At 38.8% G+C, this 18,499-nt stretch overlaps 1 protein-coding gene across 2 annotated transcripts; it reads left to right on the top strand.

Annotated features, from left to right (window-relative positions):
* The first annotated feature begins 1,889 nt into the window (after window positions 1-1,889).
* Window positions 1,890-17,271, top strand: LOC131230373 (cullin-1-like). 2 transcript variants are annotated; one of them, XM_058226266.1, is made up of 9 exons: window positions 1,890-2,177; window positions 4,212-4,330; window positions 4,431-4,530; window positions 13,442-13,627; window positions 14,094-14,141; window positions 14,221-14,439; window positions 14,709-14,786; window positions 16,387-16,467; window positions 16,957-17,271. In XM_058226266.1, exons 2-9 carry the CDS (start codon window positions 4,224-4,226, stop codon window positions 16,993-16,995), a joined length of 858 nt encoding a protein of 285 aa, XP_058082249.1. In that variant the 5' UTR covers window positions 1,890-2,177; window positions 4,212-4,223; the 3' UTR covers window positions 16,996-17,271. The 2 variants fall into 2 exon arrangements, with proteins under 2 accessions (XP_058082249.1, XP_058082248.1); XM_058226265.1 differs by lacking the exon at window positions 1,890-2,177 and having other exon boundaries at window positions 3,991-4,330.
* Window positions 17,272-18,499: the final 1,228 nt, after the last annotated feature.

Raw genomic sequence — 18,499 nt, 5'->3', positions numbered from 1 at the left:
AACTATCCTGTTTTCACAAACGAGCGTCCACTAATCAGAGGTTAGTATTGTTCAACTAATCTGATATTGGGATTGTGACTTGAAGACAGTGGGATTCACAATACAGCTTATTTGATTTATACATGCTCCGCTTACATTTTCTCAGTGCCTGCGTATCAAGCGTCATTCACAGTCCGAGTATCATATAACTCCTCCGCTTCAAAACGGAAATCGGGTTGCCTACGAAATCGGCGTAATGAGTAACTCAGTACGCTCTCATCGTACTGAGTAAATTCAGTTGGGCGCATCTTGATTGTATGTAGTATATCTACACCGTCTATCCGTTTTTTCATCTAATTTTAGGGGTTAAGCCCAAAATTTAAGCATATCCAAAGATCAAGTGGATCATAATATAAGAAACAATGAGGATAATGATTTCCACCGTTGAAATCTTTCCAAGGGCTACATTGATATTTATTTGTCATCCAACCTATTCACAAGATCATAAAGACATGGATGAAGTGAAAACACAAATATAAGCTTGATCCAAAACTTCTGTAGATATTCAATTCAACTGTTTCCTATGGTGTGATTCATTTTGAAATTATATATGTTTTGATTTTGGGCTCAGGCCTAAAATTATCTGATAAAATTGATGGAAGGAGCGGATCAGATACATAAATCATGGTGGATCTCATATATTTTACTCAGCACCCTAAGCGTAGTCTCGCAGATTATGTACTTAGTTACTCCGATTGCGTAGTTAGTAACTCACTACGCTCAGCATACTGTGTAAACTCTGTGAGGTCCTCCATTTATATATTTTATCTGTTCCGTCCATCCATGTTACTAGATAATTTTAGGGTTAGCCCAAAAATGAAGCATATTCAATTTTTAAATGGACCACACCACAAGAAATAATTCAATTGAACATCTACTATTGAAAAATTCTTGAGCCCATAGAAGTTTTGGATCAAACTTATATTTGTATTTTCCCTTCATCCATGTGCATATGATATTATGAACAGGTTTGGAAGACAAATAAACATCAGTGTGGGGCCTATAATGTTTTCAACGGTGGCAATCATTATCCCCACTGTTTCTGGTGGTATAATTCACTTGATCCTTGGATATGCTTTAATTTTAGGCTCAACCCCTTACATTAGATTTAAAAAAACAAATGGATGGTGTGGATATACCAAATACATTCAAGGTTGGCACAACTGTGTTTAGTATGTACTATATAAGGGCGGACTGAATAACTCACTACATAATCCGATTTTTTACTCAGTGCGCTCTCATCGTTACGAGTAAACTCTTGGTCCCACCGTGAATGCATGTGGTTTATCACGGTCCATCCAATTTTCTAAATCATTTTTAGAGTTGAACCAAAACAAATATCACATTTATCCAAAACTTTTGTAGCCCATGAAAAGTTTTTAATGGTCCATATTAGATTTTTATGAGCTGGAAAAATGACCGCGTGGATATACAATAAACACATCGGCCCACAGGCGGTGCCCGCAGTTTATTGGGTGAGAGGCCGGGGCTGCACCTAATCCGCTGGACATGGCTTTGGCAGTAAGTTCCTGCGCTGGGAACTTAGTTGGGACCAACTGTATGTTTGTGACAAATACTGTCCGTCCATCCGTTTTGTGAGTTCATTTTACGACATGTTGCCAAAAATGAAACTTATCCAATGCTCAGGTGAGCCGTATTAAAGAAAAATGTGGTTAGGGAAATTTCTATCGTTGAAACCTTCTTAGGTTCAACGGTTAGGTTTAGATGTCATCCATACCGTTGATAAAGTCATTCCTATTGGGATGAACCGAAAACAAAAACATTACCATGAATCAAAACTTATATGACCCTACGAATATTTCAACTGTGGACGTTTAATTATCACGTTTTCGGCTCATTTGAGCTTTGGATACCGTTATTTTTGGCAACATGTCATAAAATGAACTCACATGCTGGATGGATGGGGAGGATTTTTCACAAACATCACAGTGGCCCCACGTGGGTTCCCAGTGCAGGAACTTCCTGCCACAGGTTTTCGCAGTAAATCCGCGTCCTAATCCGCTCCCTGTTGCGGAAGATTATAAATATAAAAAATACGTACGTTTTGAATCCTTGCATGCAGTAGGAAGCGAGAGAAACGAGAGATAAGGAAAACAGAGAAAGAAAAACACTCCTAGGTAAAGATTATCAAAATAGCCTCTCTGCATCTCATATTCTTTCTATTTTTCAAGCTCTTTTTATCTGGCATCAGTGATTCAACACATTGTCATATTGATGAATGCAATGGGGGTTTTTTTTTTTTTCTGTAATATATTTTATCGTTTTGGCATCCTTCTACAATGAAAGAAAATCATGAAATTAGGGTTTTGGTGTTTTAATGGAAGGCAATTTTGTTACCCACTTCTTTCAATGTATGCACCCTTTTGGCAATACAATAGTGCTGGTTTGTACTACTTTTACTGCTAAAATGCGGAAAGAAAAGGGTCTATCTATCAAAAGGGTGGGTGTAAGTCAATCTTGAATGTTTCCTGGCGATGCCTTGAAGAATCTTCGCTTTCTTTGACGGTTCTGATCTATTTCTATTTTAATTTATTTCTAAATTGTATTTTTTGAATTTACCCGGCCGTCCGCTGTTGGTTCGTCCATGTCCACCGTACACTTGACTGTACGGTTCGTGGATCTGGACGGTCTATCTGTTGGGTCCTGCCGAGGATGGTCCTCTTGATGAAATCTGGCCTGATCGGATGCTTATGGACATCCAATTGGTTGTATGTGGCAATCGGCTGCATTCGTCTGGATCCTTTAGATTTCTTAGTGGGCCCTGAAATTCAGGGCCAGGCCCACGTTTACCAAAAATTAACTATCTTGTCTTGGGTCCATGCCTGAGCCTAGGGCTGAAGTCGCGGGCCAACCCTGCCCATGGGTTTTTGGTCAGGACAGATATTTGGGCATGCCTTTTTGGGCTAGGCCTATATATCTCAACCTATTTATGTATGCATCACATGCTATGTATAATATATGTTAGTGATGGGGCTTATATATGAACTCCTGCCCACCAACCATTCAATTAAAATGAGTGTGAGATAGAAGCATTGGGCTCTCCTAAGCCTCTCGAAATGAGATTTGGCCTCCTGGGTCATGAATTTACTAATGTACATGGGTGATATAAGATGCATGATTGACCTGAACTAGAATTGCAAATATTTTCATCTTTATTTTGTACATTGGCATTTGCAAATGGTCAAGAGCTGGGACTGCGCGGTGTGACAACCTTACCTGGGCCCAGTTTGTATGTTACTAGGCCCTAAAACTTAGGCCCATGATGACCAGGCTTAAAAGTCAGTCCAAGGCTCCCTTGTAGGGAGGTTAGTTTAATGGCTTTTTAAGGCCCAGCTCATGTTGTGCTAGGCTTGGGTTAGCTTTACAGCCCATGAGGTGGCTGGGGCCCAACTGTGGGAGTCCTCCAAATTTGCTCGACAATGTAGCAAAAGCTTCATATGATTAACTAAAAATGGACATTCAGTTAGCAACAAACTAAATGTTACACTTGTGGTATTAGTTGGTTTTTGCATATGATTCTTTTATATGTTTGCTTAGGGCCTTTTTGTTGTTTGGATAGGAAATTCTAATAGTTGATTCCACATAGCAATCATTAGTCTTTCCGTGGCCAATTTCTCACACACAAGATATGAGGTGACCATTATAAGAGGAATATGAGATTTTCATTTGCTATCCAAACAAAACCCCCATCAATGGAATCATGGGAATATATCATTGGCTGAGTCCATGCCCATCACATGGACTTCCTAATTGTGGTAGGTCAGAACTGGAAACCTGATGGGCCAGTCTTAATAAACTGCTTTCAAATTGGTGGTAACAAACAAATATACCCATGGCTCTCAATGGGGAAAAGCGCATCAGTTGGATTGTTATCGTCACTGGATTTGGATGGTTATCATCACTAGATGATGTAATTTATGTGGTGTACGTTCCCTGGTACTAGATGGACAATTATGAACCATGCTGTACGTTCCCTTGTTCTGCACGAAAAAACCAAGCTCGTTTGATCACGACATGTTTGGAAAGAGCTCTGTGTTATCCATTTACTTTAGATCAACTTCACCACTTAACTCTTGATTACTTTTTGTTTATATATTATCATTTTTTTTGTACGAGTGAGATTGTAATTTCCTACATTAATTCTTATAAAGGCAGCAAGGACCATGGATCCATGGGATATCATCAAAGAGATCTTTGCAAAGGGAAAAGAAATTATGGTGGCAAACCCTGAGATGAAATTTACCAGCAAAGAGTATATGAGATTTTACGGGTATCCTCTATTGCCAAAACAGAGCTTTTTTTTTCTTGGTTTGAGTTTTTTTCTTTTTTTTGGTAATGCCTATCACATTAATCCTTCACTCATTTCGCAGATCCGTTTTTACATTGTGCACAAAGCCCGGCATTCACTTCGAAAGTCAGATTGTTTTTGATAAGTTTAAGGAATTTATGGAAGAGTGCATCACTTATATGGTAAGATAAAATTTCAAATTCCACACGCGCATACACATAAAAATGTGTTTTTGGTATCTTAGGCCTGCAGATCATAGTAGTTTCATCATGTCTATGATTTACCTAAAGTCATTGTTGCATGTGGAAGGATGAATAGTGCATGTTTGGACATGGCCACGATTGTTTCACATCAATTGGGTGTGTTTCTTTAAATAAAATCTATTATGGTCATTAAAGGATGTGTGAGTGGCTGGTAACTTTGTGAGATCATGTGTTCATGTTTGACCAACTTGGACCCTAAAAGGAAATGCCCATTTGGCTATTAAGCATGTATGTTTTTTTCTGTTAGTGCACTTAATATATTTGCTTGCATACACCATACACAATATAATTGATCTAGATTTTGTTTATGCAGATCCCAAAAGCTAGAAATTGGTATAGAGTGTTAAATGCTTTGGTAGGGATTGGCATCACAAAAATCCCGAGTAAAACAATCATCTACTTGTTTGTTTGTCTATCTATACATGTACGAAGTAAAGGTGTCAAGAGAAGTAACTGTTCGGTATCAGGGAGAGAAGAGGGCGAAAGCAGGATAATGATCAACATATTTGGAATCTGGAGCTTCAAAAATTAATAGAGCATGTAGAATGCAACTTTAGTAGGAATGTTCATGGATGTGAGGCTTTAGTTAAAATTGATAACTAGGAGATACCTTAAAGGGATCTAGTACTTGCAATGCAACTTTAATAGAAACGGTCATAACTATGAAGCTTTGGAAACTTGGAGATTCCTCTAAGGACCTGTTTGGATTCATGGAAAGGAGAGGAAACACCATTTCCTCTTTCTATCTTTATTAGAATATATATATATATATATATATATATATATATATATATATATATATATTCCCACCTCCACCCCTAAGAAAGGCAATTTTTCCATGATGGAAGGATAATGGGTTTCTTTAGGGTTAAGCCCAAATGTGCCACCATCCATCTTTAATTGCCTCACATGTGCTACATGTGTCAATGTGTCAAACGAGTCATTGTCCATTTTCTATTATGCCCCACTGATGCCCCTATGCTACCGTCCATCTTTTGTTATACCCCAAACGTGCCACTATCTCATATGTGCCAATGTGCCACTTGCGTTATGATCCATCTTCCCTTGCGCCCCACATGTGCAAATTGCCACATGTGACACCATCTATTGTCTCTTGTTCTGCCCCACATGTGGTAATCTTCCACATGTACCACCAATCTTCTCTTATGCCCAACATGTGCAAAGCACTTCACATTGTGCCAATGTGCTACTTGCCATCATCTATCTTCAATCGCTCCAAATACGCCACATGTACCAATGGTGCCAATGTGCACAAGTGTTTCCATCCAGGGGTGTACACTGAGTTGAACCGAGTCGAGCTGGCCTCAGCTCGACTCAGCTCGGCCACTAGCTGACCCCAGCTCGAACTCGGCTCGACTCGGTCCTCGAGCATGATTGGCCAGCTCGACTCGGTTCAATCAGCAGCTCGGGCCAGTTCGAGCCGAGTTTGAGCCTCTACGGCATTTTCACAAACACATGTGCACTTTCAATTTCTCGCTGTATGTAAAATAACAGCAGATGTTTATAAGTATTTCATCAAACACCTTGTAGGCAACATCAAAATCAAGAAAAAATGGTATTTGTTTCATATACATACCTTCCTTGCCACTAGCTGACACTTCGTTGAGTCATTTCATCAAACACTTGGTGAGTAACATCAATATCAAAGTAACTGAGTCACTGAACTAGTTTGATCCGAGTTCGATTCAAGTTAGGGTTCGATCCGAGTCGAGTCAAGCTCGGGCAACCTCGAACTCGGTTCGAAATTTTTTTGAGCTAAAAAAATCAGCTCGACACGGCTCAAACTCAACTTCGAATCAAGCCTTTTCGAGTCGAGTCAAGCGAGCTAACCGAACTAACTCGGTTTGTGTACACCCATGGTATGCCAAATCGGTTACGTATCGGCCGTATCGGCCGATACGTAACGGTAACGGTACGAACCGTTACCCGTTTCGGGGCCGAAACGGCCGATTCGATTTTTTGTACCCGTATCGGCCGATACGGGACCGATACGGGCGTAACGGGCCGTTACGGGCCCGAAACGGTAACTTTTTTTTTAGCTCTGTTTTTGCTGTTTTTTTGAAACCTCTTGCTTCCAAACTGTTTCTAACTCCTTCTACTACTAATTTCGACCAACCTTAGCTAGGTATTTGATAGAAAAACACATTATATTATAGATTTTTTTGAATCAAAGCTCGGTGGGCCATTTTTCAGAAATTCGTCAAAAATAGGTATTTATACTTTTTTTAATATATTTTGCTGTTTTAATGATGTCATATGATGTGTTAATCATAGTAGAACATGTTAATGTGCATTTTACAGATTTGGGGTGCCATTTAATAATTTTTTAATATTTTTTTCTATTTACGCATGAATTTTGGCCCCTTTTTTTAAAATTCGAAAAATCAGTTTTTAATGGTTGTTTTGCTGTTTTAATCATGCCATTTGATGTATTAATCATAGTAGAACATGTTAATGTGCATTTTACAGATTTGGGGTGCCATTTTATATTTTTTTAATATTTTTTTCTATTTACGCATTTATTTTGGCCCTTTTTTTGAAAATTCGAAAAACCATTTTTAAATGATTCTTTTGCTGTTTTAATGATGTCATATGATGTGTTAATCATAGTAGAACATGTTAATGTGCATTTTACAGATTTGGGGTTCCATTTTATATATTTTTTATATTTTTTTCTATTTACGCATTTATTTTGGCCCTTTTTTTGAAAATTCGAAAAATCATTTTTTAATGATTCTTTTGCTGTTTTAATGATGCCATATGATGTGTTAATCATAGTAGAACATGTTAATATGCATTTTACAGATTTGGGGTGCCATTTTATATTTTTTTTATATTTTTTTCTATTTACGCATTTATTTCGGCCCTTTTTTTGAAAATTCGAAAAATCATTTTTAATGATTCTTTTGCTGTTTTAATGATGCCATATGATGTGTTAATCATAGTAGAACATTTTATTGTGCATTTTACATATTTGGGGTGACATTTTATATATATATATATATATATATATATATATATATTTTTCTATTTACGCATTTATTTCGGCCCTTTTTTTGAAAATTCGAAAAATCATTTTTTAATGATTCTTTTGCTGTTTTAATGATGCCATATGATGTGTTAATCATAGTAGAACATGTTAATGTGCATTTTACATATTTGGGGTGCCATTTTATATTTTTTTTCTATTTACGCATGAATTTTGGCCCTCAAAAATAATTGCAAACACCTAAATGTAAGATATTTTCATATTACATTCATTCTAATATATCTATCATTGATAGTAGATAGTTAGAAAATTAAATATATGAAATTTGTAGTCAAATTCAGGTTATCTGGTTCATAAATTCATCAGACAGTCCGATACAACTTCTCACTAAAGAGTGGACCGTTACACCACCATAAACATGTTCCAATTTATAAATGAATGCATATTTGGAATGCTTAGAATATTCCGGATTTAATCCATATTTTTTCATATTTTTTTGGCAAAAAAAAAAATTTTGCGCCGTTACGGGCCGTTATGCCCCCGTATCACCGTTACGCCCCCGTATCCGTATCGGTTTTGGAGGTCACCATTACGCCAACCGATACCGATACGAGACACCTTGTGTACACCCCTATTTCCATCTAGCTTCAAATGCCCACATGTCAAATGCGTCAATGTGTGTCTTGTGCCATGTGTCATTGAACAACTTCAAGCACCTCACATGTACCATGTGTGCCACAATTCAGCATCAAGTGCCCACATATTCCACGTATGCCACATGTGCCGTTATCCATCTTCAAGCATCTTGCATGTGCCACATGCTAATCTAGCACACGCTAGTGACTACCTAGAATAGTTTTCCAAGAAATTTTGTTTTGTTTTGCCAAACAACAAATTTGAAAATAGATCCTAATCTATGAAAATATTGTTGAAAAACAAACAAGGAAAACAATGTTTCCTTTTTTGCTGGAAATGAGGTTTCCCAAGAAATATTATTTCCTTTCCTACGCTTTTTAATTTTATGAATCCAAACAGGCCCCAAGTGACTTCTTCGAATGTTTTAGTGTTATCACCCAAAATTAGAGATTGACGAGGACCAATAAGGATCTAGGAGGATGTTTCCAATAGAGTAGGGTGGATGAGGAGGAGATGCACCTCCATAGTTTTGCCTGATAGTCTCTTGCATTGTAGCTTTTTGACCTGGCCCCATGAGAACAATTCCCTCAGCAAAGCATTATAAAATAAATCCGTGATTCTAACCTTTTGATCCTTCAAGATATAGAGAAGAGATCAACCACACGTTCCTTCTAACTAGTTGCCACTCCCACTTTGAATTGCACTCCTAATCCCACTTCCGATTTATTTATTTTCTTTTGAATGCTTCATCCTAACTATTTATACTTGCAAATGTTTTGAAATAGACGCTTCCCAACTCTCACACCTAAATCTGTTGGCGATTTGTGTCATTCTTTGAGAAACTATAGATGAACTCATTGGATAACATGTAATCTTTCAAAGAAAAAATAAAATCATTAAATAACATGTAAAATTGGATCAACTAAATTAATCCCAACTTTCTTATTTGGCAACAGAAAGTTAAGTTTCTGCCAATGTCAATAGAGTTGTTCTGCATGCCAGATCCATTGGTGGAACCCACTGTAAATAGTTTCGCCACTGAGACAAGGAATTATGAGAAGTGGGAGAAGGACAACTGTCTTTGTTTGGAAACTATCCTGAATGCCATGTTAAATCATTTGTTTCTTGCATGTCCAACAAAGATATCTGCAATAGATTTGACTCTGCTTACAAGAAAAGATTTATGGAGAAGAACAGAGAAAGGGCATATGCCCAATAGATTTATGGTGGAAACTGCTTATAATAAAGGATTATGGAGAAGATTCCAGAAAAGGCATGTCCAGAATATCAAAGTATCTGTGGATTCGCTTCTTGTCCTCTTGCTATGCATTCAAGATGGGTGAGGGTAAGTCAGTCTTTGAGAACTTTTAAGCATTTCAATCCGTCTTTGCTCGACTTATTGCTGCTGGAGAATATCTATCCATGAAGAAACATGTTCTCACTTTCCTGTCCAGTCTTTCCTCTTCTTGGACGATCTCAAAGATTTCTCTTCAACATGCTGAATTTTACTCACTTGAAAATCTCTTCAATTATTTAATTGTTGAATAACAAGTTAAGAAAGAAATGAACACTGAATCCAGAAGTCAAGTTCATGTCGTTAATGGAACATGTAGTCAGAAAGAGAAGATAAAGATATTCCAAATTCCAGAGCAGGAAAAGATACTTCAAAGGAAGTTTTGGAAAATGCTTTTATCATGCTAGTCAAGGGTAATTTAATACCCAATGATATGCCAGCATTCATTGTCGATGTGTTACTCTGAGGAAGCTGCAATGGCCACCACAAGAGAATGAACCCTGAGGTTGTTTTGTTTGTCTTAGGTCACTTTGTTTCTCAGTGTAGTATGCATTATGACCATGTGAAAAAACTCCGAACATTCATCTTGTTGAGGATGTTGTTCACATTGATGAAGCCTTCATGAATGAAGTTAATAAAATATTGTTATGTGTAACAATTCTTCTAATGCGGTCCTTGGAGCTGGAAATGTGAATTATTTCTTTCATCCAGCCTAGAGTTGGTGCTTAAAAATGTTGTATATGTTCATAGCCTACAAAGAAATCTAATTTTAATATCTATGATGGAAAGAATTGGGAATTCCTTGACTACATGCTAGATAGAATGGGGTGCAGGCAGAAATGGAGAAGTTATATTCGAGAATGTGTTTTATCAACTGCTTTTTTTGGTCTTGGTCAATAGGTCGCCAAAGGATACTTTAAGGCATTAAGGGGTATTAGGCAGTGGGATCCCCTCTCTCCTTACCTATTCGTGGTTGCTGTGGAAGCTCTAAGCAAAGTGTTACACAGAGGTCAAGGGGTTGGTTTAATAAGTGGTTTTAAGGTGGCAGAAATGGGTGGGTCGATAATTCCTCCAATGCATCAATGACACTAATGTGTTTTGTGATGTTGACACTATTATGGAGGACAATTTGTGGAAGATAGTTAGGTGTTTTGAGGCAGTATCAGGGCTAAAGGTTAATCTTTCTAAAAACAAGTTGTTGGGTATCCACATGGGTAGTGATGGTATTTCTAAAAACGAGTTGTTGGGTATCCACATGGGTAGTGATGGGGTGTCAAGGCTGGTCAATGTTTTTAGGTGCGGGGTTCGGTCTTTCCCTTCTACTTTTCTGGGCCTTCCTTTATCCATTCGAAAGTTGGCTAAGCATCTTTGGGATAAGGTCATCAAGAGGACAAAGAGAAGGTTCTTTAGCTGAAAGCATCGCCATCTTTAATTGGGAGGGTGCTTAACTCTAATTAAAGTTGATTTTATCAATATGTCATTGTACTTTGTGCCTTTTTAGGTGCCCTCAATCTATACCAGATAGATTTGGACAAGCTAAGGTGAGAATTTCTATGGAGAGGGGTGGAGGAGAAGCACAAGTTTCATCTCATCATATAGGAAGAGGTTTATAAGCCAGTTGCCGAGGGTGGAGCTAGTATTAGGGTGTTGGGAGCCATGAACCAAGCATTATTAACCTAAGTTGTTGTGGGGTTTTAGCACTGAGGGGAGGTTGTAGAGAGAGGTAGTAACAAGCAAAGGTTGTTAAGAGATCTTCATCTATCAGGCTTCGGGTTTGTGGAAGGCGGTCACTTAGATCTCTCTTAAGTTTAGTGAGGGAGTGTCCTTCTTGCTCAAAGACAGGAGGTGTGTTTGTTTTTAGGAGGAGGCATTGTATGGTGGAAGACTGTTGTAGGAGGACTTTCCAAGATTGGCCCGCCTTTCTCTAGAAAGGCATTGTTTGGATTCATTGTTATTCCATCTGTGGAGGCTTAGTAGTGTGTCTCCTCTTTGTTGGAGGGATCTGTCAGACGAGGAAGTGAGTGATTCTGTTAGGCTTTTGGACTGGCTACAAGGTTATTTGCCCTCAGTGGGTGATAAAGATTCCATGGTATGGCATGCGCATGGCTTGAGTCATTTCTTTGCTCGATCTTTCTACGACTTGATTCAGAAATCATCGTTGCAAGACATGCCAAATTATTAGTTGTTCCTCTTTTGTTTTTGTGGTGCCCTCACCATTGTTCAAAGTATTCCCGATATTATCGAAATATTCCCAATATTACCCGTATCTCAACCTCAACAATACCAATAACACAGGTAGTCTCAGAAATCAGAAATTCTAGGTATTTGCTATGTATTGCCAAGTATTGTCAATGTATCTATATCGCCAATATTTTCAATTGTGTACCAAGTGTTTCTTGTATCACTAATGTATCAATATTGCCAATACTTTTTACTGTGTAAATTCCGAGTGTCGCATGTATCACCAACATATCAATGATATTTTGATAATATTGAATGTATCAATATCGAAAAAAATCTGTTTATTAAAAAAATTTCCATTTAGATTTTTTATGGGCGCGCATGGTTGCATGCATTGTTCAAATTCTCGATGATAATATCGATCATGTCGCAATTTATTGTTATCGTAACATGGGCGATATCAAGACTACAGTCTTTCATTTCCTTTTCGACCATTTCCTAGCTAAATATGGTGTGTTGTCGATATTTTGAAATATCGATGGATGTTTGGATGGAAGGTTTGATTGTTGGAAGGATGGTTAGATGGATAGATGGGATGGTTGCATTGATTTCTTACGAGTTACGACAACACATGCTTTTAGGCTCCCATTAAATGGAAACTTATTGCTTATGCATTCTTTTTTCAATTTTTAGATTCCTAAATATGCAAATATGTGTATTTTAGCATTTTCTGAAATTCAATGAAAAATGTCCACTGTTTTCCCAATGTTTCTCTGCATTTCTGGTTATTGACGATATTATCAGTGATATCGATACTGTTTCCATATCCCTGGCAAGCGAAACTTGTAGCGATACCAGTACTTCAAACACCAACCCCTACTAAAGTTTCCGCTTTCGTCTGGGTAGTAGGTAGGAAATGGGTGTTCACCATAGATAACCTCCAAAAGAAATCCATGATCCTTCCCACATTTGCATGATGTGTATGGATGATGTTGAGTCGATTGATCATCTTCTTACCCATTGCCCTTTTGCACAAAAGGTGTGGGCGTGCTTTCTTGGAGTTTTCAATTCTCTGTGGGTGATGCCGAAGTCTGTTGAAGACCTCCTTTGGGCTTGGCATGGTGGAGGAATAGGGAAGGAAGGGAAGGTGGTGTGGTAGCTTGTCATGATGGTCTTTAATATTGACAGTCAAGATTGTTTACACGAAAATAGGTCCAATAGACAATTTGATCCATCTATTTGTTAGAGTCCATCATAAATTGCTTTAATCTTAAAGAATCACTTTTGTTAGGCAATTATAAACATACCATCCATGTTTGGAAAAGAGATTGCTAGAGAAAATAAGGTCAAATCGAGGATGGATTGGACTTGGATCATCTAATCAGTTGAATTTTAGCATTGCAGTCCACAAAATATGTTCTTGAGTGAATAGACAGTTCAGATTGATCGATTAGACTGTCCAAGTGAACGGATGCAACAAGGAGCACTGGAGCATTTCTCATTTCTTTATATTTTACACCTTTAGATACATTTATACGTTTTCTAATTACTAATTCTTTTTCGATGCCTAGTTGATATCTTTTAGATGTTTACTAATTAGTTTGTGACTTTGTTCTTGTCAATTTACACCTATGGAAATGTTTTTGTTCAAAGTTAAGAGAAAATCGGTACTTTTCACATTAACCTTGAATGTCTTTCTGTAATTTCAGGTACTCCCGTCTTTAAAGGAGAAGCATGATGATAATATGTTAAGAGAACTTGTGAAAATGTGGTCAAATTACCGAGTCATGGTCAAATGGCAATCAAGATTCTTTGGTTATCTTGATCGCTTCTATGTTCCACGGACGAAGCATGCTTCAATTTATGAGACTGGCATTTGTTGTTTCCGTGATCTGGTAAACGTTCCACCCGTGTATCCATATTTTTATTTGCCCATCATCTGTCAATTGTTCTATCCTTTCATATCGAGAATCTTTATTTCTTTGCAGTTTGCATTGTCTTTCTTTTTCTTTGTAGAGGATTGTTAACTCCTTACCATCAATGTGCCATGACAAACATTTAAGCGCTTGATATGAGGAATAAAAAGACCATTTTCCATTTATGTTTAAGTCCAGTGTTAGGACCATCTAATTGGTGTGATTTTCAGGGCATGGTCCTTTATGGTTTGACTCACTGAATGAGTCGTCAAGATGCTGTACACATCTGCCATGTTGTCCCCATGGGAACTCATGTCCACAAAAGTGTGCAGTTAATGTTCCTCTCTTATGTATCAGGATTGTTAACTGCATACCATCAATGTGACGTGACAATCGTTTAAGTGCTTGAATTGTTCAGGATTGCTTTTAATCATATCTTTTTCAGGTCTGCCGAGACTTAAATGCTAAATTCAGAGATGCTGTTATATCCTTGGTATGTAGAATCCTGTATCTTAAATGTAGAACCAGTCCCTTTCATTCAAACTCAGTTGACAAACACTTTCATGTTTCAGATTAATCAAGAGCGCAATGGGAGGCAGATCGATCAAGGCCTAGTAAAGAATGTTCTGGATTTCTTTGTGGATATTAGTAAAGGATGTAGTTATCCTAAGAAAAATATGGATATCTATAAGGACTTTGAACTGGCAATGCTTGAAGATACCACTGCTTACTATTCTCGAAAGGCTTCAGAATGGATTTCTGTGCATTCCCTTATGGAATACATGTTAAAGGTCATTCCTGCTTGATTAGGATCATTGAGTTTTTATAAAGGGAAACCTATTTACACCCACAGCCCACCATGATTGATGGATGCACCCACCCTTGTACTTTTGGTTACGCAATTGTACAAAATCATATTATCGTCTTTCCATGAATAGAAAAATAAAATTGTTGGTATTAGCCAGGGTGGATGTCAACATCAATTCCTTTAAAAAATATGATTGTATGTCTTTAGTACCAGTCAGGAACATGACTTTTGGTTTTCTGTGGAAATTCTCAGGTCGAGCAATGCCTGAATCAGGAAAGGGAGAGAGTTTCCCACTACTTGCAGCCTAGCAGCCAAGAGAAATTACTAAAGGTGCGTTTTAGTTTATTTGATTCCCTACTATCATATCGGAAAAGGGTTTCTTTATTCTTTATCGGTGGCTACTATCGGTAAAGGTTCATGATTCCTGATTGGACTTGCAGTGTCAAACATGGAGTCTTTTATAACACTCAGATTTTATTACAAATCCATCTACATGATTAAAATAGCAGGAGGTTATATTTCAATGACAAATTGTAATAATTAAATGTAAAAATCCTGAAAATAAAGAATAATGAGGTCTCACATGCAACTTGTTGGTCAATAAGAATCGCCCAACTAGCACATAGTTAGCATTGTGTCATGTGTGAATGACATCTGAAGGTTGGTCCTTGATGAAGATCATCTAGAGCAAAAATCAAGCCAACTTGAGGTGGGTGACAACTGCTTTGGATCGGATTGATGGCTCTCCATTGTTTTCTATGCTGTGGCTCACTGATGAGTGGATTGGCCTGATTTTTTGCATAATGTGTTCTTCATGGTGCAGCAAATCTTTTTGGATGGGTTGGATATTCCATGCTGTTTGCATGTTCAGATGTATTAGCTAGTTGGATGGTAACTTTATTATCCAATTAGTTGTGTGTGAGATCTGCTAATGAACTTGAAGAGTTGTTCTTCCACCAAAAGAAATGGAAGTAATCATGTGTTCTTATTGCTGCATATGAGATTATATATCAAAATCTCCAACCATCCATTGATAGAGGCGGGCAGCAATGGGCTGGTTTTGGCCTTGCGCCCCAACACTTAATACTTGAGGCCCGAGCCTAGTCCAAGCCCAGCATGGGCCTAGACAACCAGGTCCAATCCTGAGCCCAAAAATATGGTTGGACCTAGGTTGAACCGATTTGGCCGGTTGATAGAGGTGGCAATGGGCTGGTTTAGGCCAGCCCAGGTTAGGCCAGGTTCCGGTCCAATGTGTAAGGCCCGAGCCCAGCCCAATCCTAGCATGGGCCTAGAACAGTAGGCCTAGTCTGAGCCCGAAAAATTGGTTGGGCCTGAGCCTATCCAATCCCTCTCAACCCAAAAATTGATATCATCTCAATTTTCCAATTGAACTTTCCTAATCTACCCAAAGAAAAGAAAAAACATTTCAGAGGAATGAAATAAGGATGAAGGAATGTAATGAGGGTCTACATTCGTGATGGATGGATTGCCTAACCAAGGATTAGAATGCCATAATTGTGGGATGTGACACACGTACATATGAAGTTGGATCTGGCCATTTTGAGCCAGGCTAGTTTGGGTTTTTTTTACTTGAGCCCAAGCCTGACACGAAAATTGATTGGCCCATGCATGTGAGGCCAACCCTGGTCTGCAGGCCAATCTAGTAGTTCCAAGCCCTTCGCCAAGCCAGGTTGGGTGGGCTACTCAGTCCATTGCCGCCCTTATCAATTTATGGTGATCAGTGGAACCCCCATGCGGAGGAAATTTTGAACTTTGATGAAAATTGAAAGTTCCATGTGCATAGGGTTCCTCCCTGCTGCCAATGGATGGTAGCATATCTTAGAACACAATCTCATTTAGCAATGAGAACACATGGGTCTTTCTTTTTAAATTACTCTATTTTTATTTTTAATTATAATTTCTGTTACAGGTTGTGGAACAGGAGTTGGTGGTTGTACCTGCAGCTGAATTGCGTAAAAAGGTGCAGTCACAGGAGCATGTCCTGCTCGAGGTATGCTTCGGTTCGGAGCATGTTTGTCTGAGTCTTACGTTGTTACTTTAGCATGTTTGTTCGAGTCTTGTTTGTTGTGATTCCATACACCAAAATTTTCAGTGCAAGGGATCAAAACCTCCTGGTGTTGACCGGAGAGTCGTCATGTGTGGAGACTCACCTGAAGCATATCAGGTGTGGGGCCCACCATCCTAGCAATGAGTAGTCTGCCCCCACCTGATTCCTTTATTTTGTGATTCGGGTGTGAGCAGCTATAATGGATAATCCCCTCCCGAGCTGTCTTTTGTATGATTCTTGCTAAGGCCGGTCCACTCATCAGGTAGGCAAGTGCATGAATGTGAGAAGAATTAACTAAATTTAAAAGCAGAAATGTGAAGCATGCTCGATGCATGTGTGGCCCACCTGATGTGCATTTCCCTTTTGGTATTTCTGCTCATGTATGTTTGGACTGACTCCTTTATTAACCCTTGCTTGTGATGTTTTCATCAGGAGCTACTTCCACGCTGGGAGAGCCTAGCGCTTCAATAGGCAATTCTTGGAAGACCCAACTTGCATGCAGATGATCTGAGCATTCTCTTGTACAGACCAAGTTGATATCACTGGTAGTAGCTACATAGGAAAAGGCACGTACATATGAGCCACCCATAGCCTCTTTGAGGATTGAATGATTGTGAAACTATAAAACGGTGGAGAGTTGAGACTGCACAGTTTTTTGCAAATGCTATCAGTTTTCTTTGTTTAGGGGATTGATTTTTCTTGGTCTTTTGGCTTTTCTAAATGATACAGACGGTCTCTATTGTATTATGACAGAGCAACCCTCCCACCATATGCATGCTGAGTTAGGACTAGCCACATGGTGGAGCTTACCATGGATGGCCCATATTGCTGAATGGGAGAAAGCAAAATCGGTTAGTGGTATAAATTTCGTGGGCTAGAATCATCCGACCAGTGTGATTTTTGAACCATGGGCCATCCATGATACATCCCTGTTATGTGTATGCTCCAGACCCAGTTTGCCCTGCCATGTGTACAGTCTGCCGGTGGTGTCTCAATTGGGGCTGTAACTTGTTTTCAGGTTAACCAGGACCTGATTGCCCCAACCCAAGTTTGGTTTGGTCGGATTGGGCCGGTTGTCAAGGTCCTTGGGTTGGGTTCTCGTCAGAAAATGGCAACCCAATTTGAATTTTAATGGGGCTGGCGTTTAGCAAATATGGGTCCAGTTTCGCTGGACCTGGTTTGGTTTGAGCAATTTGGGTCTGGTCTGGGTTGAGCAAATTCAAGTGGGGATAGATTGGGTTAGGTTGGGCCGTTTGGCAAGACATGATTCAAAACTCACGTCCACCGTACCACACAAAACAGTGGGGAAGGTTTCTGATGTAGGACGGCCTAATCCAACCTTAAATGAACATGGTATTTGAAAGGGTTAGATTTATGCAATCTCTAAAAACAAATAAAATATTAGCCTTATACATCATAATGCTTATGGGTTGACCATGATAAGGAGGAAGTAAAGAAGATTCAAAACTCGCGTCCACTATCACACAAAATAGTGGAGATTGAACACCTAACCATATTTGTTCCTACAATTTATCTAAGTGGTAATAATCCTATGAACGGTTTCAGGAAGGTTTCTCCCATTGTTTTTCATTTAGTGTGGCCCACTTGTGTTTTTGATCTGCCTGTTTTCCCATGCCCAAGGGCACATAACTACGGAGGCAGATTGCCTCCTACCCCCACCCCTTCTGTGGGGGGCACTTTGATGTATCTGTTTATTCATGCTGTCCATCCCTTTTATCAGATGATGTTAAGGTACAACAGAAACTGAGGCAGGTCCAACGCAAGTGCACATAACTGCCCGGGCACAGGGTACCTACTAAAAAATCATCATAGTCCAGAACTCAGGTGGGCCACATAAAATAGGATGGAACTATCACAATTCAGGTAGCCTCGCCAGGATGAAAAGATCACCCAAAATCAGCATCTCACTGGGCCATATAATGTGAGTTTAGAGGTTTTAGGCACATTTTTTTGG

This window comes from Magnolia sinica, chromosome 17 (assembly GCF_029962835.1).
Source record: "Magnolia sinica isolate HGM2019 chromosome 17, MsV1, whole genome shotgun sequence".
NCBI lineage: Eukaryota > Viridiplantae > Streptophyta > Magnoliopsida > Magnoliales > Magnoliaceae > Magnolia > Magnolia sinica.
Note: the sequence above shows the minus strand (reverse complement) of the source record. Positions and strands in the feature narration are given on the sequence as shown.

Bases quoted from the DNA above. Each gene is read 5' to 3' on its own strand.
- LOC131230373 (XM_058226266.1), top strand. From the start codon at position 4,224: ATGGATCCATGGGATATCATCAAAGAGATCTTTGCAAAGGGAAAAGAA. The intron at 13,628-14,093 runs GTAAACGTTCCA...TATCTTTTTCAG, and splicing joins TTTGTTGTTTCCGTGATCTG to GTCTGCCGAGACTTAAATGC. The intron at 14,787-16,386 runs GTGCGTTTTAGT...TTTCTGTTACAG, and splicing joins GCCAAGAGAAATTACTAAAG to GTTGTGGAACAGGAGTTGGT.